The sequence below is a fragment of the Geotrypetes seraphini genome, chromosome 17 (genome assembly GCF_902459505.1).
Source record: "Geotrypetes seraphini chromosome 17, aGeoSer1.1, whole genome shotgun sequence".
NCBI classification, from domain to species: domain Eukaryota; kingdom Metazoa; phylum Chordata; class Amphibia; order Gymnophiona; family Dermophiidae; genus Geotrypetes; species Geotrypetes seraphini.
In genome coordinates this window covers 41,504,716-41,531,283 of record NC_047100.1, presented here as the reverse complement: position 1 = coordinate 41,531,283, position 26,568 = coordinate 41,504,716, and the positions used below count along the sequence as shown (strand labels likewise).

The 26,568-nt window shown below is 48.6% G+C and overlaps 1 protein-coding gene across 1 annotated transcript in view; it reads left to right on the top strand.

Annotated features, from left to right (window-relative positions):
- GRM2 (glutamate metabotropic receptor 2) overlaps positions 1–24,208 on the top strand; it is a 60,064-nt gene extending 35,856 nt beyond the window's left edge. The window contains exons 4-5 of the mRNA XM_033926630.1: positions 21,409–21,583; positions 24,135–24,208. Of these exons, the coding sequence (XP_033782521.1) occupies positions 21,409–21,583; positions 24,135–24,208 (249 nt within the window). The remainder of the gene's footprint in view (positions 1–21,408; positions 21,584–24,134) is intronic.
- The last annotated feature ends 2,360 nt before the right edge of the window (positions 24,209–26,568 follow it).

Below are 26,568 nucleotides of genomic sequence, written 5' to 3'. Positions count from 1 at the left end.
GTGTTAGAATTTGTCTTGGTCTGGAAGAGTTTTCCGAGTTAGTCGAGGGGGGTCAGGTAGGATGGTCCATTGCCATGTAGGGTTTTGAAGAGCATGCGCCTCCCCACTCTTGAAATGTTCACCAGCAAAAGCAGCATCTTCCATCGGCTGCTTGTGCCAGTCTCGGCACCTTTCTGGCATCACGTTCTGGTCCCGCGACCAGAAATGTCATCAGAAGGGAGCCGAGGCTGGCACAAGCAGCAAGTGGAAGATGCTGTTCACATCGGTGAACTTTTAAAGAGGTATGCAGGGGGACGGAGAGAAGGAGAGGCGCCAACATCCCCTACGAAGATGGTATCCAGGGTGGTCAGCCCCTCCTTATTACGCCACTCTCTAATACTTTGATAGTTTGTTGGAAGTCACAGCATCCCATCTGCAGTTAAAGATTCCTGAGCACAGAATTAGCTATCTTCATTCTTAGGAGGAGAAGTAGCCTAATGGTTAATGCAGTGGCCTGGGGAACTGGGTTCAATCCCCACTATGGCTCCTTGTGACTCTGGGCAAGTCACCAGGTTCAAAATAAGCACTTGCATATACTGTACATAAGAACAAATGCTAATGCCGCTGTTGGGTCAGAATCACATTGCTAATGCTTCCGGCTGCCCAAAGTTGTCCATCGTGCCCAGCAGTCCGCTCACGTGGCGGCCCTCTGGTCAAAGACCAGCGCCCTAACAGACTAGCCCTACCAGCGTATGTTCTGGTTCAGCAGGAACTTGTCTAACTTTGTCTTGAATCCCTGGAGGGTGTTTTCCCCTACGACATACTCTGGAAGAGCGTTCCAGTTTTCGACCACTCTCTAAGTGAAGAAGAACTGTAGTATGTAAACTACTTTGATAGTAACCACAGCAAGGCAGTATATCAAGTCCCACCCACTTCCCCTAAAGGAATGACATCCTTTACTGCAAGCAATATATAAGGCATTATTTATTTATCTGCAAAAGATCCGCGTGACTGGTGATCTACCAGTCATTTGAATGTTGTTTTCTAACTCTGCGATTCACATATTAGAACTGGTTTCTCATTTGCAGATCACCTTGCACTCTGAAAACCATTACTGGAGCAATCGTTTGGCTAAGTGGCCTTTTAAGGAAGATAGATACAGGGCTCAAAGGGGTGGAGTAAGAGGAGAAAAAAGGTCACGCTATTACTCATTCCAGTCCTTTCTGAGCAGTATTTTGGACATTTAACAAAAACATACCGAGATTAATCACATCCTCACAAATATCCAGAAAACGTATCAGCCCGGTAACTTGTTTTCTCATCTCAGTGAATTTGCTAGTATTCCCCTTGGCATCTCCAAGCTTGTCGACCTTAGGCTGACTGAGTAACTTAAGCCCATTCTCCTCTATAAGGTTAAATAATTTAGCACACACTAAGGGGGTAACTCAGTAAAGTGGGAGTCGACATGTATGCACCAGTTATGCACTTAAATCATTAAAGTAATGGAATATATGGATATATGCGAGACCACGTGTGTAAATGCCAAAAATCTACCCGAGCACTATTCCGTAAAGACTCGCCTATTTTCCATTGTACGTTTTTTTACGGGTAGGAATACACATCGGCGAGGTCTGGGCAGAGCACTGGTCAGGCTCACACCTATGTACATAAACTAGTATGAGGGCAATGCTATAACGCGACACTTCCACTTGAGGCTGCTGCTGCTATGGACTTAATATGCAGAGTGTGTTGTACCTTGTGAGCTAAGATGCCCTTCTAAAATTCTAGCGTAAACCTGAATTGGCGCACCAACATTTAGGCACATGTAATGGCAGGTACAAATAGGGAATCTTAGAGAGAGGAAGAGGGAGAAATTAGGTTCTTACCTGCTAATTTACTTTCTTTTAGCTTCTCCAGACCAGTAGAGGTTAACTTTACGATTGGGTATATATCTAATCATGACCAGCAGGTGGAGACTGAAAACAAAACTTTGGGACAGTATATCCTAGCCCCTCCTCTCTATTTCCCTCAGTCTGCCGAATAGCCAAGCAGAACCAAGAACTGGAAAACAACAGAGAGAAAAAACAATACTCCGAAAGGAGTAACAAATAACATACCCAAAAATGCTGTTGGAAAATGCAGAGGAGAAATTCCCGAAGGAAGAAGGTCCCCACAGCTCGCCAGCTAAGCCAGCCGAGCCACAGCCGCTGTTCTTCAATTCTCCCCGGCCCTAGAAAAATACTAGAACCCGCAGCAAAAACCAAAAACTGCCCGCGCAACAGCCCCAACAACAACAACAACAGACAGGGTGGGGACCTCTACTGGTCTGGAGAAGCTAAAAGAAAGTAAATTAGCAGGTAAGAACCTAATTTCTCCTTCTTTAGCACTCTCCAGACCAGTAGAGGTTAACTTTACGATTGGGACGTACCAAAGCAGTCCCTCTCACGGGCGGGACCCCCGAAGGGCCGATACCAGAACACGCTCACCGAACACCGCGTCCCGACGCGCCTGAACATCTACCCGATAATGCCGAACAAATGAATGCAAGGAGGACCAAACCGCAGCCTTACAAATATCCACCGGAGGCACGAGCGACGACTCAGCCCAAGAAGCCGCCTGACCCCTAGTGGAATGAGCCTTGAGAAACTCCGGAACCGGCTTCTGACTCAGAAGATAAGCGGAAGCAATCATCTCCTTGATCCAGCGCGCAATAGTAGCCTTAGAAGCGCCAGCCCCCCGACGAGGACCCGCCAGAAGCACAAAGAGATGATCGGAGCTCCGAAAATCCCGGGTCCGCTGCACATAAGCATGGAGGACCCGACCGACATCCAACTTGCGCAGCTGTCGTTGCTCAGAAGAACCCTCCCGACTACCCAAGACCGGGAGGACCACCGATTGATTGACATGAAAAGGAGAAACTACCTTCGGCAGAAAGGAAGGAACAGGCCGCAAAACAACCCGCTCCTTCGAAAACTCCAGGAAGGGAGCCCTACAAGAGAAAGCCTGTAGCTCCGACACCCGTCTAGCGGAAGTAATGGCCACCAAAAAGACCGACTTCAGCGTAAGGTCCTTCAACGAACAGCCATCCAACGGCTCGAAAGGAGGGCGCACTAGAACAGAGAGAACCAGATTGAGATCCCAAGAGGGAATCGAGGGCCTTATGGGAGGCCTGATCAACTTGGCCGCCCTAAGAAAGCGAATCACATCAGGAATGGCTGACAAACGCTGACCTGTCACCAGCCCCCGAAAAGCCGACAGGGCCGCCAGATGAACCCGAAGAGAAGACCAGGCCAGGCCCCTATCCAGGCCATCCTGCAAAAACTCTAGAATGTTAGGCAGAGAAGCGCGAAAGGAGACCACTCCCCGCGCTCGGCACCATTCCTCAAAAAGACGCCAAACCCGTACATAAGCCCGAGAGGTAGAAAGCCTCCGGGACCCCAAAAGTGTAGAGATCACCTTGTCGGAATATCCCTTCTTACTCAGGCGGCCCCTTTCAAGAGCCAAGCCGTAAGACAAAAGGGAGACGGGTCGAACATGGGAATGGGACCCTGCGTCAGAAGATCGCATCCGAGAGGCAGAGGAAGAGGATCCGCCACCAGATGCCTCACCAGATCCGCATACCACGGACGACGAGGCCAATCCGGAGCCACCAAGACCACCAGCCCCGGATGGCGAACAATGCGAAGCAGTACTCTGCCCACTAATGGCCAAGGAGGGAACACATACAACAGCCCCTCCGTTGGCCACGGTTGGACCAGAGCATCCAGACCCTCGGCCAGACCGTCCCTGCGACGACTGTAGAAGCGGGGTACTTTGGCGTTGCCACTTGTAGCCATCAGATCCATCAGGGGCTGCCCCCAAGCACGCACTAGCAACTGAAACGCCTCGGCGCCGAGACACCACTCTCCCGGATCCAAGAAGTGACGACTGAGGAAGTCCGCCTGAACGTTTTCTACCCCGGCAATGTGAGAGGCCGAGATGTCTAGAAGATGCGACTCCGCCCAAACCATGAGCCGAGCCGCCTCCTGCGCCACCAGAGTGCTCTTGGTGCCCCCCTGACGATTGACATAAGCCACCGCCGTGGCATTGTCCGACAGGACTCTGACCGACTTGCCCAACAAAAGGGAGTGGAAAGCCAACAGCGCCAGCCGGACCGCCCTGGTCTCCAACACGTTGATCGACCAGGAGGCCTCCTCCGTGGACCAGGTTCCCTGAGCTGAGTGACCCAGGCACTGGGCCCCCCAACCCAGGAGACTCGCATCCGTAAGGAGCACCGTCCACTGCGGAAGATCCAGACCCACCCCCTGAACTAGGTGAGGGGTCCGGAGCCACCAACGCAGACTGCAGCGCGCCAAGCCTCGCAGGGGAACCGGAACATCCATCCCGTGCCTCTGGGGAGACCACCTCCGGAGCAGAGCATACTGGAGAGGACGCATGTGGGCCCGCGCCCACCTCACCACGTCCAGGGACGCCGCCATCGACCCCAGGACCTGGAGGAAATCTCGCGCCCGAGGACACCGGGACGCCAAAAGCAGGCGAATCTGAGACTGCAATTTGCTCACCCGGGCCTCTGGGAGGAAGACCTTCCCCAAGGAGGTGTCGAACAGCACCCCGAGGTACTCCAGACGCTGAGCCGGAACCAACCGACTCTTGGAAAGGTTGACCACCCAGCCCAGCGACCGGAGAAACTCCACCACCCGAGCCGTCACCCGGGAGCTTTCCTGCAACGACTTGGCCCGAATTAACCAGTCGTCCAGGTAGGGGTGTACCAGGATGCCCTCCGACCGCAAGGCTGCCGCGACGACCACCATCACCTTGGTGAACGTCCGGGGAGCCGTGGCCAGCCCAAAGGGAAGCGCACAGAACTGATAGTGCCGACCCAAGATCGCAAAGCGCAGGAAACGCTGATGAGAGGCCCGAATAGGAACATGCAAGTAGGCCTCCGTCAGATCGAGAGAAGTGAGAAACTCCCCCGGCTGAACCGCCAGAATGACCGACCGCAGCGTTTCCATACGGAAAGAGGGAACCTTGAGAGCCCTGTTGACCCCTTTCAAATCGAGGATGGGCCGAAAAGTCCCCTCCTTCTTGGGCACCACAAAGTAAATGGAGTACCTGCCCGTGCCCCACTCCGGGGGGGGCACTGGAACTACTGCCCTGAGATCTAGCAAGCGCTGAAGGGTCTGGCGAAACGCCAGCGTCTTCCCAGGAGTCTGACATGGAGAAGCGAGGAAAAAATCCGGCAGAGAGCGGGCGAACTCCAGGGCATAACCGTCCCGCACCACCTCCAGGACCCACTGATCGGACGTGATCTCGGCCCATTTGGGAAAAAAGTCGCGCAGCCGGGCCCCCACCGGAACCAAGGGGGGCGCCGGCAAGGCGTCATTGTGCAGGACGGGAAGCGGGGGAACCGGCGGAGGGATTCCCTGCCCCCCGACGGGCCCCCCGAAAGGGCTGCATGCGCTGGAAGAACCGACCCCGGGAAAACCCCGGAGACTGGAAAGAAGCAGCCCCACGCCCAGGGCGATACTTGCGAAATTCCCGCAAACGCCCCCGGGCCGCACCACCCCGAGACGCCGGGCGGGCACGGTCCTCCGGCAGACGGGGAACTTTCGAGTCCGACAGAGTCTGAATCAACTTATCCAAGTCCTCTCCAAATAAAAACGACCCCCGAAAGGGAAATTTAGTAAGCTTAGCTTTGGACGCAGCATCCGCCGCCCAAGCGCGCAGCCACAACACACGCCGTGCGGCCACGCCAAAAGCCATGGACTTAGCTGAGATCCGCACCAAGTCATACAGAGCATCCGAGAGGAATGAGGCAGCCATCTCAATCTTCGCTACCTCCTGATCCACCAGAGACCAGTCGTCAGACTCTCGATCCAAGACCCGCTCCGCCCACCGAAACACGGCGCGAGCGACCAGTCCCCCACAAATAGCCGCCTGGACCCCAAAGGCAGAGACTTGAAAATTTTGCTTAAGGATGGTCTCCAATTTGCGCTCCTCAGAGTCCCGCAAGGCAGAACCGCCCTCAACAGGCACGGTATGCCGCTTGGAAATAGCCGAGACCACCGCATCCACGACTGGCGAAGCTAACGTAGCCCGATCCCCTTCAGGAATGGGATACAGGCGAGCCATGCTGCGCGCCAGCCGAAACGGCGTCTCCGGCGTTTTCCACTGCTCAAGAATAATATCCCGAATATCCTGATGCATAGGAAAAGAGCGGGAAACGGAACGGATCCCTCGTAACAGAGGGTCCCCCACACGCGGAGTCTCCGGCGGCGCGTCCTCAAAACGCAAAGCCGAAGAAACCTGTTGAATAAGGTCAGGCAGCTCATCTCTCTGAAAAAGGCGCACCACGGACGCCTCGTCACTGGAGAACGGGAAACCCGACAACCCGCCGCCAGCTTCCGTCCCCTCCAGAGGGTCCTGGAATTCCTCAGAAGGGTCCAGGTCCTCCTCCAGACCGACACGTTCCTCCGACCACAAATCCTCGTCCCACGACACCCGCGGACGCTTGGACAAGAGAGGCGGCGGAGGGGACGTCACGTCAGACGAGAGAGGCAAAGCCGCAGGGAGCGCGGAGGAAACCCCACCCCCCGAGACCCCCTGGGCGCAACCGGGACCCCCAGCCGCCTGAAAATAGGCTTTGCATAATGAAAAGAAAAAATCAGGGGAAAAACCCCCCGAGGGTCCCAAGGGACTCCCTGCCACAGCAGGGGACCCAGCAGAAACCTGCCCCTGCTTAGCCAAAACAGGGGGAAGGTCACCTGAGGTGGAAGACAAAATGGAGGGGCCAGACAGAGAAGATGGCGTCTTTCCCGCCAAAACAGCTCCCTCCATAGCCTGCAGCGGCTGAGAGACCTGAATAGTCTCAGCCGCTAAAACAGGCAAGCCGGCATCAGCTGTCAAAATATCAGCTGAGAGGGAATCCTCTAAAACCCGACCGTCGGCGGCTCGGGGAATCCCTCCGTGGGCGGACGGAGAAGACCGGGCTTCTCCACCATTCCCTGCCGACTCGCGAGGCACCATCGGCGGGGAGCTCTGGGCGCCTGCAGCCGCTGCCGACGGAGCTCCTCCACCGCACCGGCCTGAACACCGCTTGCACAGGCCGGCCGCGAGTGCCTCGCGTCTGGAGCACAATGAGCACTTTTTCCCTTTAGAAGTGCTCATTGCTCCATACGCGACCTAGCTGTAAAAAAAGTGCCGGTTAGTTGAAAAAATACAGTAAAATACAGTTTTCTTAAAGGGATACAACCCTCCAGACCAGCACTACCTCAGGATTTTTTTTTTTTTTTTTTTTACAGAACAGACTCCACAGGCTCTCGAAGCAATATGCCTTGCTTGATTTAGGGGGCAAGGCTTACTGCTGAGGCTCCTCTAAAAAAATATGGGGAGGTGGAGGAAGTGGGGGGAGGGACCCCGCTCGTGACCCGCCGGGTTTGACACCCCCGAGGTCGGACGAACCCCCAAACAGAGTCCGTCCAAGCTCCGTCCGGCTAAAAACAGGGACAATAAACCTCTAAACAAATTCCAACAGCCCTACCAAGGGAGATGGGTACAGATCACTCAACACCTGCTGGAGACTGAAAGAAGACTGAGGGAAATAGAGAGGAGGGGCTAGGATATACTGTCCCAAAGTTTTGTTTTCAGTCTCCACCTGCTGGTCATGATTAGATATATACCCAATCGTAAAGTTAACCTCTACTGGTCTGGAGAGTGCTAAAGAAATAATGGTTATTGCAGATGGGCAGACTGGATTATTGCAACTCCCTATATCTTCCTTGTCCAGCCACTATGATAAAACAACTCCAGACCATACAAAACACCGCCCTCAGATTGATCTACTCACTCAAAAAATATGATCACATAACAACTGCCTTCTTAGACTCTCACTGGCTACCCATACAAGCACGAATCCAATTCAAATTCCACTGCCTGATATTCAAAGCATTACACGGCTCTTCCCCCTCCTATCTAAACAACCGCTTAAACCAAATCTCCACCTCAAGACACAGAAGAACCTCGAACCCTTTCGCCTTCCCCCCACTCAAAGGCACACAACGCAAGAAAATGTTTGACAACCTTCTGGCAACACAAGCAGCAAAAATCAACCATTCCATCTCCAATCTTATGACAATATCAGACAACTTCAAAACATTCAGAAAAGAAATCAAAACCCAGCTTTTCAAAAAATTCATCCAAATATCTTAACCCCTCCTCTTTTACCTCCAGAAGATTCACCTACCTTCAGATAACCTTCCCCCAAATTACCCACCTTAATACCTTCCAATTAAACAAATACCATAAATAGATTGTAACCTACCCTCTCTAACTGCATTCTTATGTATTTTTCATACAGTTCTTCACTGTCAGTTTAATTTCCATCCTATAAGTTCACATAGAATTTTTCTTTTTTCAACCATCTTTATTTTCTCTTCTTTATTAATTTCCAGGTACTTTAGTTAGATTGTGAGCCTTCGGGACAGTAAGGGAATTTTTAAGTACCTTCTTACTTCTCATTTATAATCTTAATGTATATTTTCTTCAAACCGCTTAGAACCTAACGGATGTAGCGGTATATAAGAAATAAATTACATTACATTATGTTTCTCTGAGTGCACTTTGCAATGCACATAACTTTAGCATTCTATTTCTTATGTGCATAAGTTGGAGACACTCCCATTCCCCTCCCATGCTCTACCCACATGTGTGCCCTACCCCCTCCCCCCCTTGTAGCTACACCCTAAGGCATTTATGTGCTGCCTTACATGTGTAAGTACAAATTTTCTCACAAGGTACATGCCACTGCAATTGTCCTTCATAACATACACGTGACATAATCAGGCTCGAGGAATGGGCATCGACATGGCAAATGAGGTTCAACGTGGATAAGTGTAGTGATGCATGTCGGTAACAAAAATCTCATGCACGAATACAGGATGTCCGGGGCGCTACTTGGAGAGACCTCCCAGGAAAGGGACTTGGACGATGAGGCTGTCCATGTAATGTGCGGCAGCGGCAAAAAGGGCAAACAGAATGCTAGGAATGATAAAGAAGAGGATCACGAACAGATCAGAGAAGGTTATCATGCCGCTGTACCGGGCCGTGGTGTGCCCTTACCTGGAGTACTGCGTACAGCACTGGTCGCCGTACATGAAGAAGGACACGGTACTACTCGAAAGGGTCCAGAGAAGAGCGACTAAGATGGTTAAGGGGTTGGAGGAGCTGCTGTACAGCGAAAGATTAGAGAAACTGGGCCTCTTCTCCCTCGTACAGAGGAGATTGAGAGGGGACATGATAGAAACATTCAAGGTACTGAAGGGGACTTAGTAGATAGAGACAGGTTGTTCACCCTCTCCAAGGTAGGGAGAACGAGAGGGCACTCTCTGAAGTTGAAAGGGGATAGATTCCGTACAAACGTAAGTTCTTCTTCACCCAGAGAGTGGTAGAAAGCTGGAACGCTCTTCCGGAGGCTATTATAGGGGAAAACATCCTCCAGGGATTCAAGACAAAGTTAGACAAGTTCCTGCTGAACAAGAACGGGCGATGGTAGGGCTAGTCTCGGTTAGGGTCTGGTCTTTGACCAGAGGGCTGCCGCGTGAGTGGATTGCTGGGCACGATGGACCAATGGTTTGACCCAGCAGCGGCAGTTCTTATGTTCTTATATCTCTGCCATTTAAGTGACTAAGGATCAATATTTAAAGTGAGCCACCTGGATCACGTGATGCCGTCTCGGTGAGCCGACGTGCGCGAGAAGAGCTCCCGGGCCCGCTTGCTTTTTCTTATCTCGGCCGGCGTTGCTATCGGCGCGGGCTGCTCTCCCCGACTTCCGGTTTCGGAGGGGAAGTCCCGGCAGCGTTTTGCGCTCGGTTTGGGGCGCTATGGCTGCAAAAGTGACCCGCAAGGAGCGGGAGAAGCCTCGGGCAGCAGATCCCAAGATGGCGGAGCCTGCCCTCGTGTCTCCCTCTTCTCCACGATCTGAGTGGGTGGCGGATGTTATCACGGAGGTGAGAGCAGCGATACAGGACACCCTTACCTCTCAGCTTCAAAAGCTCTCCGACAAACTGGATGGCTTGGATGCTTCTGTGAGCCATATTAGAGCGGAATTTGGATCTTTTCAACAAAGGGTGTCTGATTTGGAGGACTCGGCCGGGCAGTCTAGGGAGGCTCAGACAGCGGCGGACTCCAAAATTCGCCAGCTGGAACTTAAGGTGGAGGATCTGGAGAATCGCTCCAGGCGCAGCAATTTGCGACTTGTGGGCGTTCCCGAATCGGTGTTGGATGGGCAGCTGCACTCCTTTTTGGAATCCTGGCTGGTGCAGTCTCTTCAGCTTCCTTCGACTGCGGGGCCCCTGCGGATTGAGAGAGCGCACCGTCTGGGAGTTCGCCGCCAAGATGCTACCCGTCCGAGAGTGGTAATCTTCAAGGTGTTGAATTATGCCCACAAGGTGGAGATCCTGCGGGCTATTCGGGCGAAAGGCCCCCTCACCTATGAAAATCAGAAGATTTTGTGCTTCCAGGACTTCTCGGTTCAATTGGCTGCCCGGAGAAAGGAATATGCCGCTGTTTGCCGTCAACTCCATGAGCGGCGTATCCAGTTCGCGCTTCTCTATCCTGCACGCCTCAAAGTTCAACATGAAGGTCGCTCTCACTTTTTTGACTCTGCGGCTGATGCCTTGGCTTATGTGCATCGTCTGGCGGGAGCGGCGCCTAGCCCCTGATCGTCCTCTGTTTCCTGGTTTCTGGTTTCTGGACTGTACTGGGCTGGATCTCTTGCTGTTTTGATGCTGCTAGCAAGCTGCCTTGGACTTTGCCATGGACTGACGGTGGGGCGGTGGTGCTGGAGATTAGGGGGCTGCTGCCAGGTTCTCTGCCTGACCCATGTCCGAGGACTCCAGCCCTTTGGATTTGTTCCTGCTGTTCTTGTTTGACTGTGTATTGGATTATAGGGCGCTGTTCCTCTGTGGGGGATGGCGTGCTTTTCTGCCATGGTGCCTCCATCTGCTTTTGACATAGCTCTCGTTTGGTTTCTCTCAACATAAGGGGGATTTATTTTGTTTTATTTATTGATATGTTGTCTTTTTTTGCGGCTTATATTGGGAATGTTTCCCCGCATAACTGCCTGTTCCCCCGCAGTAATTATGCATTCTTGTTTATTTGTTGAGATATGTCTTTAGGCTAATTTCCAGTACTTCTTCTTCGTGGGTTTGTGTTTAGTTTCTATGGAAGTTGGGGGGTGGGCTCGGGAGGGCTTTTCAGCGTGATTGGTATCTGGGTTTCTCCCAGATCTGTGCATGAAAATTTGGGGATGGGAGTTTGGGAGGTTGTTGGGGGGGGGGAGGGCTGCTGGGTGGTTGGGGGTTGGGCTGGGGAGGGGGGTATGTATGTGTGGAATGTTTGGAAGGGTGTGTTTGGGTGTGACTGGAGGTGGTTGTGTGACCCGGGGTATTGGTGTTTGGCTGTGTTTGTGTTTTTTTTTGGACTATGGATGACTTTTTGCTCTGGGAAGGAGCCGCTGGCTGGGACGGTTCCCCCGGTAGTCTATTCAGCTATTTTTCTTTTTCTCTTAGCTTTTCCTACTCATGGTAATTAAGTTTATTTCCTGGAATGTCCATGGTATCACATCTCCTGTTAAACGCCAAAAAATTCTTAGTGCATTGAATCGACAAAAGGTGGATATAGCATTTTTGCAGGAGACCCACCTCTCTTCTGCGGAACATGCTAAACTCTGCCGGTGGTGGGTTGGTGAGATCTTGGAGTCTTCGGGTCTGCACCGGAAGGCGGGGGTAGTCATTTTATGTCGTAAGGGTCTGCATTTGACTACCCATAAGGTATGGTCTGACCCGCAGGGGCGTTATCTGGTTGCTAAAGTGACACTTAATAGGCAGGATTTGCTCTTGTGTAATATATATGCTCCTAACACTTGGGATGGGTCCTTTATGCGTTCCCTTACCAGACTTCTTCACCAGGACCTTCCAGTGGTGTTGGGTGGGGATTTTAATCAAGCTTTTGATCCCACTATTGACAAATCTAATCCCCTTCCTCACGACAGGTATGCCCCGAATAGAGGCCTTCCCTTGTTTGCCTCTTCTATGTCTTTGATTGATGTGTGGCGGGTGTTACATCCTGGCGACCGCGACTACACTCACACATCTAGTGCCCATGCAACGCAGTCCCGTATTGATTATTGGTTGCTCACGGATTCCCTGTTTTCGCAGGTGAGCTCGGCGGAGATTGGGGGATATGATGTTTCGGATCATGCTATGATTGTTCTTATTTTAGAGTTTCCTGGAGATACCCCTGGGGGCTTTCATTGGCGGTTTCCTCTCTCGCTCTATTCTGATCAGGAGTTTCATGCTTTCCTGGTGGATAAATGGAAGGACTATGCTTTTCACAATGCGTCTCATAGGGGTGACGCATTTCTTTACTGGGAGGCTGCTAAAGTGGTGTTGCGGGGTGAGATCATTGCTTACTCTAGCCGAAAGAAAAAAAGGCGCGACCGTCAGGTGCTCCGGCTGGAGCGCCAGGTTCAGGAGGATCGTCGCCGCTATGGGGCTCATCCCACCGGAATCAATAGAGCGTTATTATTGGCTTCGCAGTTGTCGTTGCGGGAACTATTACATGATCGGGCAATGAAATCTTTGGCATACTATAAATTTCAACTGTATTTACATGCTAATAAGAGCGGTAAGCTTCTGGCAAATTTGATTCGACGTGCTAAGGGGTTTTCCCCAATTCTCCATCTCCGCCGGGCAGATGGTGGTTTGGTCCACAAAGATGAGGATATGGCGGCGGTGTTTCATCATTATTTCCAGGAGTTGTATGCTGCTCCACCGGTTTCTTCGTTGGCGGGTGATCTTTATTTGGATCAGGTCCCTCATCCGGTGGTGACAGAAGCTCAGAATGCGCGTTTGCAAGCTCCTTTTACAGTTGAAGAGCTATCGCTGGTTCTTGGTAGTTCTCCGCTGCAGAAGGCGGCGGGACCCGATGGCTTTCGCAGTGAATTCTATAGACTTCTACTTGCGGACGTGGCCCCGGTTCTGGTTGATGTGTTTAACACTGCGGTACGCGAGGGGGCTCTTCCGCCTTCTCTTCGGGTTGCTCAGATTGTGGTTCTGCTTAAGCCCGGCAAGGACCCATTACAGGCCTCCTCGTATCGCCCCATATCCCTGTTGAATGCTGAAGCTAAATTCTTTGCTAAATTGTTGGCCAACCGGTTGGCGGGTATTTTGCCCTCTCTGGTGGCGGAGCCTCAAGTTGGGTTCGTCAAAGGACGGTCGTCCACTCGCAATTTACGTACAATATTGACTTCGCTGGAGTGGGTGGAGCGGGAGCAGGTTTCTTCTTTGCTGGTCAGTTTTGATGCCCATAAGGCCTTTGATAGGGTTTTGTGGGATTTTTTGTTTTGTACTCTTCAACATTATGGTATGGGAGGTTTCTTTAGTGATGCGGTGGCTGCATTATATCATGATCCGCTGGCTAGGGTGCTGGTTAATGGAGTTTCTTCGGCGGTGTTTCCAATTCAGCGGGGTACTAGACAGGGTTGCCCCTTGTCTCCTCTTCTTTTCGTACTCACCTTGGATCCCTTAATTCGCGAAATCTCTGCTAATCCGGCGGTTCGGGGTGTTTCTCTTGGCGGCCGAGAGTTTAAGATTTCGGCGTTTGCAGACGATTTGTTGGTTCATTTGACCTCCCCGTGGGACTCCTTTCCTGCTCTTATGTCGCTTTTTACGGAGTATGGCGATTTTTCGGGCTTCCAATTGAATTATGATAAATCTTTGGCATTAGCTACGGCCGAGGCGGTGCGCTTGGAGTGGCCGGGGCAGTTTCCTTTACGGTGGGCGGATGGTGTATTCAAATATTTGGGAGTGCAACTCACGAGCAGTGTGGGACGGTTATATCGTGCTAATGTAGATGTTTTGTTGGCCGCTACGGAGGGTTGTTTTGCAAAGTGGATGTCTTTACCTCTCTCTTTTTATGGAAGGGTTCAGTTGTATAAGATGGTTATTTTTCCCCGCTGGTTGTATGTACTCCAGTTGCTGCCTCTTTGTCTGCGTCGTAGCGATCTTCAACGGCTTCATAGGCAGCTGACCCGATTCCTCTGGCAGGGCAAGAAGTCTCAGATATCGATCTCTTATCTGTTCGGCTCGGGAGGGGTCGGGGGTGCGGGGCTCCCGGATATTGGCCTCTATAATCTGGCTTGCTTGTTGCGATTTTTGGGTGACTGGTACTTACAGAGTGATGACTATCTTTTTCGGGACTTTGAACATGCTCTTTTCTCTCCTTGGCACTTGTTTTCGCTGTCTCAGTTACCTGTTCACCTCTTGCCTCCCGCGTTCCGTTCTAGTTTCATCCTTAGGTCGTGGCGTTTTTCGTGGAAGGCATTGGTAGGGTTACTGGGGGGGGACCATCAAGTTTCGGATCAGTTGTCTATACGGGGGAATCCGCAGTTTCTGCCTGGCTGTGATAACTCGGTCTTTGTGCGATGGACTGGAGAAGGGTTTCTTCTTCTTGAGCATTTATTGGATGTGGAAGGGGCGATGAGACCTTGGGGAGATTTTCCCATGCTTCATTCTTTGGGTGTGGGAGGTCTGTTTGCGTACCGGCAAATTCATCATTATGTGGGATCCTTGGCGCGCCCGGGCTTACGGTTCCGATTGGGTAACCAATTTCGTCAATTTTTTGCCCAATTTTATGCTTGTGGCTTGACGGTGTCTGCGTTGCATGGGGCTTTGCGGAGGCTTACTCCTCAGAAGTCTTATACGGCTCTGGAGAGCCGCTGGGGTAGAGATCTGGGCATACCTGGTGAGTCCCTGAACTTTCCTTCCCTTATTGGTCGTATCTCTTCTATTTCTATTAGTGCAGAACTGAGGGAATGCCAATTTCGAGTGGTGTATAGAGCGTATTTTTCCCAAGAGCGGGTCCACAAGGTTGGGGGCATTTCTTCTCCAATCTGCCCTAAGTGTACACTGGGTTGCAACTCCTTTTTTCATGCATTTTGGGGATGCCCTCGAGTGAAAGTCTTTTGGAGAGCCGTACTCCGCTTTTTGGAGCGGCTGGTTGGTCATGCTATTCCGATGTCTCCGGTAGGCTTGCTTTTGGATAGATATGAATCTTTGCGAGTGCCTGCTCGGAGACATCGGTTGCTGATCCGGAAGGGTGCTGTTATAGGAAAGAAGATCATTCTTAGCGTTTGGACGCAAGATATAGCGCCTGCTTACTGGGCTTGGAGGAATCGTTTTCATAATTTGATGCTCTTGGAGCAGCGCCATGCTCGATTATCTGTCCGGCGGACGAAGATTTTCCTGCAGACCTGGGACCCCTACATTTCCTCGCTTTCCCCTAGGGCCAGAAGTCTGGTCTTGAATTCACTCTGTTGTTGATACCTTATGCTCTCAGCTGTTTTCCCCGGGTTGGTGGGTGGATGTTTGAGAGAGTGTGAAAGGTAGGTATGAGTGGTTGGACGTATGTGGAGTTCAGGGGGTAGGGTGGGATTACACATTGTGGGTGGGAGGATGGGAATTGGATCTCTTGTTTTGTTTGATCTGTGCTGAGCGGCATAAGCAAACAGCTTGCTCAGCATAATCCTTTCTTGCTGGGGGGTTTTGGGTATGGAATGGGTCTCATGGTGTGGGTTTGGGTTGGGGTGGGGGTTTGGGATTTGGAGTGGGTGGGGATTGGGGGATTCTTTGGTTGGGGTGAAAATGTGTTTGATGGTACATTTGATGTTCGCGACCTTGTTGTATGGTCGTGTTGTCTTGTGTGTTTATTGATGGTGTGCCAATAAAACATGATTTATACTAAAGTGAGCCACCTACTGCTATTCAGTGGCAGTTAACCAGCCTGTGCCAGTGAATATTGGTACTAACTGGCCATCTTAAATCTGGGCAATGGAAGGGTAGTCTGGAGTGGGAGTTCGGGAGGAGCTTAAACCTCATCTCTTCAGGGCCTCGTCTGGAGAGTTTCTGTGCATACAGGGATGCGATGTGATGACACCACGCACATGCATGTGACATCATCATGTTGCACCCGCATATGTGCAGAGGCCCTTCTAAAAAGAGGACCTGTCCAGGTAAATCCGTACATCTCATAACCCTAGCGAGTACCAATGATTTTTTAGTGCTGGTTCCCATGTAGCTAAGTGGGCACCCAAGACCACATAAAAGGGGGTCTAACTTTGCCCACTTAGCTATGTGGGTACCAGCACTGAATATTAGCTAGCAGACAGTTCCCTGAAACAGCCTGAAGCTGATATCCCCTCCTCCCACCCCTCCTCATATGGGCTCTCTTCACAACCCCTTCCAAATCCCTGCAGCCTTTACCCCAGGTCCACCTTACTAGGTCTAGTAATCCAGTTGTCCAACGAGCTGTAGGACCACCCATCTCCACCCCATCACACCCCAGTTTCACCCTGTCACGCTCCCAAGCCCCTCCTCCAAACCCTCCTCCCACTGCCTCTCTCATCAGGCAGGACATCCGCGCATGGCTTCCTACACGAAGGAAAGCTTTTCAAAAGCCAGACAAAGTGCCGGGTGTTGAAAAGCCATCCGGACCCCCGGACATGTCCTCAAAAGGAGGACGTGTCTGGGAAAATCCAGACGTCTGGTAACCCTACCCCTAATGGCCCAGATTAAAAATGGCCACCACGACGAGAGCCTGATCGAAACTGCTGTTTTTTCAGTTTCGGCCGAAACCAAAACCACTAGCAAAACTGTTTAAATTCTTTTGGCTGAAACCAAAACCGCAGCTGAAACTTATTGCTACTACTGTTAATTATTTCTATAGTGCTACCAGATGGACGCAGCGCTGTACAGAGTCACGGCGATCACCTTGTTTTGGCTGAAACCTAAATTGGAAACAAGATAATGTAGTTCTTCCCCCGCCCCTATTACTTTCTAACCCTAATGTATTTTTATGTCCATTATTATTATGTTTGCATCCCCCTTAATATCTAATTTCTCTCTTTTTCTCCATTTTATTGTACACTGCTCAGTTTTACAATGAGCGGTATATCAAAACCTAATCAAACTTGAAACCATTGAGGCCCACTGGGGATTGTCAGAGCTGCTAAACGCACATGAGATAGATTATTACCGTCTAGGAACTGCAAGCACAGGCTAACCATAAGAATGTTATAATGCCCCTGTATCGCTCCATGGTGTGACCTCATCTGGAGTATTGCGTTCAATTCCGGTCTCCTTATCTCAAGAAAGATACAGTGGCGCTAGAAAAGGTCCAAAGAAGAGCGACCAAAATGATAAAAGGGGATTAACTCCTCTCGTATGAGGAAAGACTAAAACGGTTAGGGCTCTTCAGCTTGGAAAAAAGACGGCTGAGGGGAGATAGGACTGAAGTCTACAAAATCCTGAGTGGAGTAGAGCAGGTACAAGTGGATCGATTTTTTGCTCCGTCAAAAATTACAAAGACTAGGGGACACTCAATGAAATTACAGGGAAATACTTTTAAAACCAATAGGAGGAAATTTTTGTTCACTCAGAGAATAGTTAAGCTCTCACATGCATTGCCAGAGGATGTGGTAAGAGCGGATAGCGTAGCTGCTTTTAGGAAAGGTTTGGACAAGTTCCTGGAGGAAAAGTCCATAATCTGTTATTGAGAAAGAGATGGGGGAAGCCACTGCTTGATCTGGATCGGTAGCATGGAATATTCCTACTCCTTGGGTTTTGGCCAAGTACTAGTGGCCTGGATTGGCCACCGTGAGAACGTGTTACTAGGCTTGATGGACCATTGGTCTGACCCAATAAGGCTATTCTTATGTTCTTTTTTTTTCTAATTCTTCATTCATTTTTTCATCTGACACCAAGTGAACAATATTACATCCTTTAATTCCTATACATCACTTGAAAATTATTTCAATACATATTTTAAATCCCTCCCACACCCACCCTCTCTTATGTTCTTATGTACCACTTTTCGGGCCGCAAAAACCTGAACACATGGCCCCACCCTGTCCAACCTCCAGGCACGCCCCCACAAACCTTCTCTCTTCTTCCCTGACAAGCTCCGGCCGCGTCTGGAGCATGCACAGATGTGTGTGATATCATCCGCACGTACTCAGATGCCCTCTGGGTTTTTCCCGTACGTCTGGTAACCATAATTACGTAGATAGGTGAGTTGGTCATAGGCACTTAAAAGAAAAAGAGGCTATTTCCCCCCCAAATTTAAAAGCCTGGAGGGCATGGCTGAAGACGTTCCAAAGGAGGACATGTCCTCTTAAAGAGGGCATATGGTGACCCTTGGCCTCAACCTCTATCTTTCTATTTATAGCCAAAATAAGCATGTGCGTATCGAGCTACTCTTAAGTGAAATAGATATACCTCTTTCATGGTTAGAAATACTACGCTGCCACCTAGTGAAGCAAATATCGACTATGATACTCAAAGGCAAATGAAGTAATGTGCTCCAGGCTCATTAACTCGTCTTTTATGCACCATCGTAAGTGTGCCATATGTAGAAATCAGTTTTGCATACAAGCTGTGTGCAAAGCTTTGACGTTAGACAGCACAGAACCCATAACACGTTTAAACCCATGCTAATGAAGCTCTTAGACCAACTGTGCAGAGGAAGAGATGTGCACAGAAGCCAGATGATTGAGTACTATACCGGTGCTTTACTCTGAGCTCTTATAGAGAAGTGAAAGGTTAGCTTATCCTTGTGCAGTTGTATTAGTGAGGATTTCATGCCTGTTTCTTCTCTTTATTGCAGTGGTTTTCAACCCAGTCCTCAAGGCACACCTAGCCAGTCAGGTTTTCAGGATTTGCACAATGACTATGCAGGAGATAGATTTGCATACAATGGGGGTAGTGAATGCTTAGTCGTTGTGGAGATCCTGAAAAGTTGACTGGCTTCGTCTGTCCTAGACAGAACTTGTGCTTTGCTGTGAACATGAAGACCCCCAATTGCTTCCATAAAGAACATGGGAAGCCTAATAGCATAAACATTGTTATACTGGGACAGACCAAAGTTCTATCAAGGCCAACTCAGGTATGAAGATCCTAAAACGGTAAAACAGATTTATGCTGCTTATCCTTAGGGTTACCATATTTGCTAAGCTAAAAAAAAACAGAGGACACCTGATTCTGCCCACACCCCATCAGTCCTGCTCCATGCCCCACCTTCATCCTGTCCTCTGCCCCCCCCACCCATGCCTCCTCACTAGTCTTGCCCCTAAACTGACACACCCTCCCAGCATAGGGTTACCATATTTTATCAAAGGATAACCCCGCCCTGCCCAGTTCTGTCCCCAGTCCCACCCCCTGCAAGCCTCCTTTCTTCTGCAACGAGTTCAAGTTGCATCTAGAGGGCCTGGAGTATGTGCGGATATGTATGATGTCATCTGAGCCATACTCAGAGGCTTTCCATATGCGGACAGAGTTCGTCGGGACTTTCCAAAAACCAGAAAAAATGCCGGGTTTTGAAAAGCCAGTCTGGGAGCCCGGACAGTCCTCTACAAAAGAGAACATGCCCAGGTTTTCCCGGACGTCTGGTAACCCTACCCCAGCACAGCCTCTCTCTCCAGCCCCCCACTCGGGCTATCCAAGAGTTGGGTAATGCTTTTGTGAGTCTCTCCCTCCCCAGTACCTTTGGTACTGCTGCAATTTAAAAACTTCGGGCAGCCAGAAGGATGTGATACTTCAGCTGTCGGCCTGTCCCAAAATCCTTCACTCCTCCTGTTCCTGTGTAAGCGGGACACTTCAAGGTGAAGGCTTCCAGGGCAGGCCAACGGCCAAAGAATCACATCGCTAATGCTTCCGGCTGCCCAAAGTTTTAAGATTACAGCAGTGCCTGAGAAGGGGAGATTCACAAAAGCATTACCCAACACCGGGGTGGGGGCTGGACTGGAGAAAGTGACTATATTTTTCTCAGGGCCTTAGTTGGCAACTATAGTTTAGCTTCACTTCAACCATGGGAGCTATGTGCTGGATGCATCTTACATAGTGCTTCTTAGTGATATGGTAAAGGTGGTTATCCCAGGACAAGCAGGCAGCATATTCTTAACTGATGGGTGACGGCACCGACGGATCTGCCTACTGTCCTTGGATAACACCTGGAGGTCCTAAAATTTTTTTGTCGTGTAAAATGAGTATCGATGAGGGACCATAGTTGGTGAAAGCCAATGGATAAGAAATGAGATATATAGATAAAAATTATGTTTATTAGACCCCACCATTACTAATGTGTAGCTCAGGTTTTCGCCAGAAGCGGCAGTAACTGCTCCGACGCTCATAGGAATTCTATGAGCATTGAAGCAGTTACTGCCGCTGCCTGCGCTAAAACCCGAGCTACACATTAGTAAAGGAGGGGAAGGTTTGTTAAAAATCACCCTTTTTATAGAGCAAATCAGAGCAATGAACAGATTAAAAAGTGAAAATATAGGACAGAGATCAACAGTCGAACAACGCAATTACAAGCTACAAGAAAAAGTAGGGAAGGAAACCCCTAAAATGAACACCTTCATATGCTAAGACAAGATAGCCACCATCAAAACTTCTCCATCTGCTGACAAGGTTAGGCTAGGGCTCAAGAGAAAAACTAGGTCTTCAAACCAGATTCAAAATTAATAAATGACCTTTCAGATTTTAGTGAACGGGATAACTTGTTCCACAGCAAAGGAGCCAAGAAGTAAAAAGCACTTCTTATGGATTCAGGGTATGCTTTGGAGGGCCTGAGAAGAACAAGTTGATGACCATTTATTGACCTTAGGCAAACACAAACAATAAAGGAAACTGCAGAGATGATGTACAAAATCGGAATCTAAAAGCTATACTGTAGTCCACTTTGGATTATAAACCAGGACCTGACATGAAAATCGAATCTGGTAAGCTCCTACGCAATGCTATACTGAAACGAAAGTGAAAGAGACGGATTCGATTTTCTGTCCACCAAATTGCATTTTTTTCCAGTTGTATACCAAATGGTTCACTAGAATGTGGTTTTAATACCTTTAGGACCCCTGGGGAAGAAGTGTTTTTCGAAACACAGACCGTGTCAGGTCCTGGTTTATAATCCAAAGTGGACTACAGTATAGCTTTTAGATACAAACTATTTATTGATTCCGATTAAAGACTTGGCATGTTGTACATCATCTCTGCAGTTTCCTTTTTTGAGAATAAGGGATTGTAAGCCCAAAGTAATGGGTGACTTGTCAAGATCAGAGCTGAAAATTGGCTAGTCTCGGAAAGAAACATTTGGTCAGGCCTAGTTTTTGAACTTTCATCCCAAAGTATTATGGCATCTAAAGCCCTTCTTCCATTTGAAACCAGCATTACAGAGAGCAAAATGCCTCACGAGTCGGGAGTCCAAATGTTCGAGCCAGTCTGTTTCCTCCAGGAATGGGTCACTTGAGCGTTTTATTGCTAGGTTGTTTTGGTCCTAACTTTGAAATTTTAATCTGCGTTCCTTCTCTTCCCACAGGTCCAGACAACCACCATGTGCATCTCAATAAGTCTGAGTGGCTCAGTGGTCCTTGGCTGCCTTTTCACTCCCAAACTGCATATCATCCTGTTCCAGCCACAGAAGAATGTTGCCAGCCATCGGGTTGCAACAAACCGGTTCAGTGTTACTGCAGCAGGCTCTGCCTGCTCCCAGGGTGAGTGAATGAAAACGAGCAAGGAAGCTAAAAACTAACCCTATTATGATGTCTTGAGGGCCAGGAGCTCTGTCCTTCGTTAGAGGAAAGAGTGTTCCAGTTTCTCAATCCTGCAGTTTTATCCTAGCCTGCCTGGGTTTGACTTCTGTTTTTCTATCTTCCTTCCAACTCTGTGACAATCTTCAGTTAAGAGCTACATTCTCCAAAAGCAAGATTAACCAGTATTAGTCTCAGTTTTGAACAATAACAAGGGCTAAGTGACTTACCTAGAGTCTCAAGCAGCTGCAGTGGGAATCAAACCTGGTTCTCAGACCATTAGGCTACTGCTCCACGGCACTGTGAATGCTGCTTGTATGGCACTGGCTTGAGAAAGAGAGGCCTAGTCCAGGAATCAACCATTGGATCTTCACACGGCTGTTCACAGTGCTTGCCACTAAGTCAGTCCAAATGCAGAAAAAATAAAAAAACAAAACCAGAAACTAAAATTTAGTCCAGTCAATATTCAGCCAGCAATAATTGGTGTTTTTTAAAAATAAAATTAACTCCAGTCAATGCTGAGCCATGTCTGGGCCCCAGCAGTGGCATAGTAAGAGGGAGTGGAGGATAGTCCACCTTGGGGCAGTCTTGGTGGGGGCATCCCTTCCCCCATACTTCTTTAACGTTCCCAGCATGAGCAGCAACCCCAAACTGCTGCTGCTCTTCCTCCGACATCACTTCCTGGACCTGCACATAGGAAGTGACATCAGAGGAAGAGCCGACGCTGGCACGAGCACCAGGTTGGGGTTGCTGTTCGCGCCGGAAATGTTAAAGAGATATGGGGGAAGGGAAGGGGGTGGGGGACAGATAAGGTGGGGGAGGGGCGCCTCTCACCCTTGCTACGCCATTGAGCCCCAACATTGAATACTTGGAGCTAATTGTTGAAATGAATATGGATTTTGCAGTCCTAAACTTAGCCTCTAACAGGCAAGCAGTCTGAATATCACCACTTCTTGGTTAAATGCTGGCTCCTCCCAGGCTCCACCCACAGACTGCTCCAGTACAGTGGCGTAGCAAGGGTGAGCGAGGCGGTGGCCCCCCCCCCCCCCCCCCCCCACGCGTGCACACACGCCCCGTACCTTTTTTTTTTTTAATTTAAAAGTATGGAAGTCGCAGAGGAGCTTCAGCACCTTATCTGGTGGCCTTTTATAACACTGAAACAAGTAGGGGCATTTTTTTTTTTTAAACCCATTTAAGTCCCAAGCTGGAGGAACAGAAATGGCCATTTTCAAATGGCAAACTGTTGGACATCCATATCTAATTATTTTTTTGAAAATCATCTACTTAGATGTCTTGGCCACTAGGATGCCTAACTTTATACTCCATTTTCGATCAAAATGACATCCATGTTGAGAAAGTCCAAATGCAGACCATTTGGACATGGACTGGCCACACAGACATCCCAACAGAGCAATGGAACACCTTAGATTGTAGAAGGCACTGCTGTGAACTTCACATAAAGGGTGCCAGATGTATATCTCACCATAACCCCCTTATAATTTATGGTGAGCCCCCAAAACCTACTATACCTACTTGTGTCCACCCCAACAGCACTTATGGCTGCAGGTGTCACCCAAATGGCAGTACAGTAGGGTTTTGGTGGACTCACACGTTCTACCATAAATAAACAAGGACATAAGCTGATAGGGCTAGTCTCAGCTATGGCGCTGGTCTTAGGCCAGAGGGTCGCCGCATGAGCGGACTTCTGGGCACGATGGACCACTGGTCTGACCCAGCAGCAGCAATTCTTATGTTCATAAATGAGGAAATGTAGTAGTTAGAGTTGCTTATGGGCCTAAGTCCTCTCTATGTTTCAATAGCCCACTCAACCGACTACTTAAGACTTTGTTCCTTTTTTTTTTTTCCTCAACGTTACTTAAACATCATTCAGGTGGTTATGTGGCTCAGCTTATGATTTCTGTGCCTCGCAACACACCAGTGCTGTGTGTTGAGACTGGCTACGTATCCTATGGAAGCAAAGACATGGCAGTATTTGAAAGCTATTAAAAACACATCACCCAATATCTCCTTCCAGCCACAGTAATCACTTTATTTTAAGGCCAATCACAGAATGGCATACATGGACTTCAAGAGTTTGCCTCTGATACTAATGGAGGCTATCAATGCTCGGGGATTTCATTTGGCTGTCAAAGAAATCACGCAAGTTATCAATGGGATGGAAAGAGTTTCTGATGGACATTTTGGATAAAAATATTTGGATTTGCCTTAGCATCTTTCCATTCTCAATACATGGTTATAGGCGAAAATTTGGGAGGGACAACCAAAACATTTTGTCTACATCAGAGCTGTATTAAAAAATAATCATTGCTGCCCTCTTTAATACAACTTTGGGAGGGGGGGGGAGTTATTTCAATATTAACTGTAAGTTTAACTTCTAAAGTTGGCATATTAACACGGCAAAAATATCTTGAGTAGCCCAGGTTGAAGTTCCTAAGAGAGGAAGAACTAGATGAATTTTTGCCATTGTTGTAATTCTCTCTTTATTCCCCCACAGGCTCTGCTTCTCAGTATGTTCCAACAGTGTGCAATGGGCGCGAGGTTGTGGATTCCACAACCTCGTCTTTATGAAGCACATCTCCAGCTCCTGGCCTGTGAACTCGAAAATTCTCAGCACAAGATCTTGTTTGATGAAGATATGTGTATCTTCCCCCCCTCCCCCTTTCTCTGGGTTCTTTTAAAAACAGTGCCCAGTGGCTGATGATCTTATCTACTCATTGGCTAGCAAAGTTCTTCCGAGGGAAGAAGAGACATTTATCATAAGCACAAGACTTCCCTCCTGTGTCTGTTCTCCATGAAAACAAAGGTGTACTTGAAAGTGATGGCAGAGGATCACCTACATCTGACTGCCTGTACTTCATGCACGGATGGAGAATACCAGAAGAAAGAACTTGATTGGGAGTGAGAGCATGAGCCAGGAGAGATGGGAAAATGGGACAGACCTGAGGAGGACAATTAAATTGTTTAGTAGAGAACGTCCAGCACAGAGATCTAGGTCTAATCCTTAGGCATTAGTTACATACCTTTGCAAACCCATTCAGGTACAGTAGATGTCCCTTCACTATAGAGCTTACAAGTTAAGTTGGTATCTGAGGCAATATAGGGTGAAGAAACTTACCCAAGGTTACAAGAAGCATCATTGGAAGAACCTGCATCTGGCCTTCCTGATTCTCAGCTTGCTACTCCAATCATTAGGCCACTTCTCCACTTTCATATGATGCTCATGTGTGAAGTAACAGGAGTCATGGGATGCTGCAGGATAAAATATGAATGGATAATATCCAGTGAGTCTCAGGTTTCCTGATCCCATGTCTCTTCTTCCTTGAAACAGGAATTACACTAATGCTCTCAGTATCCTGTGAGTAGAAAGAAGTATAGGTTCCCTCATCAGATGTGAGAATTTTTACCTCAAAAGGTCTTTGGGTACAGGCATCTCTCCTCAGACATGAACAGCTCTTTCTAAAGTAATAAGTAGCAGCCATTCTTGTGTGTGTGTCCTTTTGGACTGGGCAGGCCCAACAAACCAATATCTGGTCCCTGCAATCTCTGGTCCAAGCTCTGTAGCTGCTGATGCTGGTTGGGCCATGACCTCAGTGGTTCACTGCAATCCAATCCATGTGGACCTCCATTACTGAGGCCTTTCTCTGCAGACAGTAACAATTTCATTATTTAATAAATGAGGAAGTCCTAACTTTTCCATATACCAAGATGGAATCTTTCAGGTGTGAGCACAGCTCAAATCATTTTCATAAAAACCTCCCTCAAATGGGGAAGGACTGGATGGAAATGAGCAACATAAATGATGTTCGTCAAGTGACCAAGTCTTGGTGGATAACCTGTGGTGATCCCTGCTGTGATGAAGTTTAAGGCCTCAAAGTACAGTGTTTAATAGTAACGGTTAAACTAAAATAACCTGTAATATAAATTGTATAGTTTTACTTCTAAGGTTCATAAGATCTTCTACAGCTGACAAGTAACTCAATGAAAAGATGTACTGTTTCTAGATACTATATGACCCAACCGAAAACATGAGAAATATTTATACCTGTAAACTGTTGACAATGCAACTTCTGATAATTTCAAATCAACTTTTGTCAGAGAGGTCATGACCTTCCCGAGAATGGTATAGATCAATACAGGGTATGTCTCTATCTTAACAGTGATATCTGGAAAGGATAAAGTCTTCCAGGTCTTCAGAGACAGCAGTAGACAGTCTTGGCTTTGTTGCATTCTCCATAGGAACTCATGTTCTTGTTTTTGGAGGTAAACCAAGATGAAAAGTCTAGCTTTGTACTGAAAAGTAAAGCTTCCAACTTCTGAACATGCAGATGAGGAAACTTTAGAGGACAATGAGACTTAAGCACCAATCTCTCAGTCTATAGCCATTTCTATAAGGGTTTAATGGTCTCTCTTCAAAATGTTGTTCTGCTTTCTCTAATGTTACCAGAGGACATAATAGGGCAGAGTACGGTACTGGAGTTTAAGAAAGGATTGGACAATTTCCTGCTGGAAAAGGGGATAGAAGTGTATAAATAGAGGATTACTGCACAGGTCCTGAACCTGTTGGGCCGCCACGTGAGCGGACTGCTGGGCACGATGGACCTCAGGTCTGACCCAGCGGAGGCATTGCTTATGTTCTTATGTAGTCTCACTTTAGTGTTTAACTTTATATGAAATTTACTAGCCTCTTTGAGGTGCATTCCCAAATGTAAAAAGCAAAAACGAGAAGACCCAATGTGCCACAGAAAAAGGAGCAATCCAACAACAAAACAAACTGTGGATGAAACACAATGTTCTTGACCTTCCTTTATTTCTTCAGTCAATGTTTAAGAGAAATATTACATCAACCATATTAAAAACTAACGGACCCGACATGGGCCATGTTTCGGCTAACAAAAGCCTTTCTCAAGGGTCCAGTTGTTAGATAATAC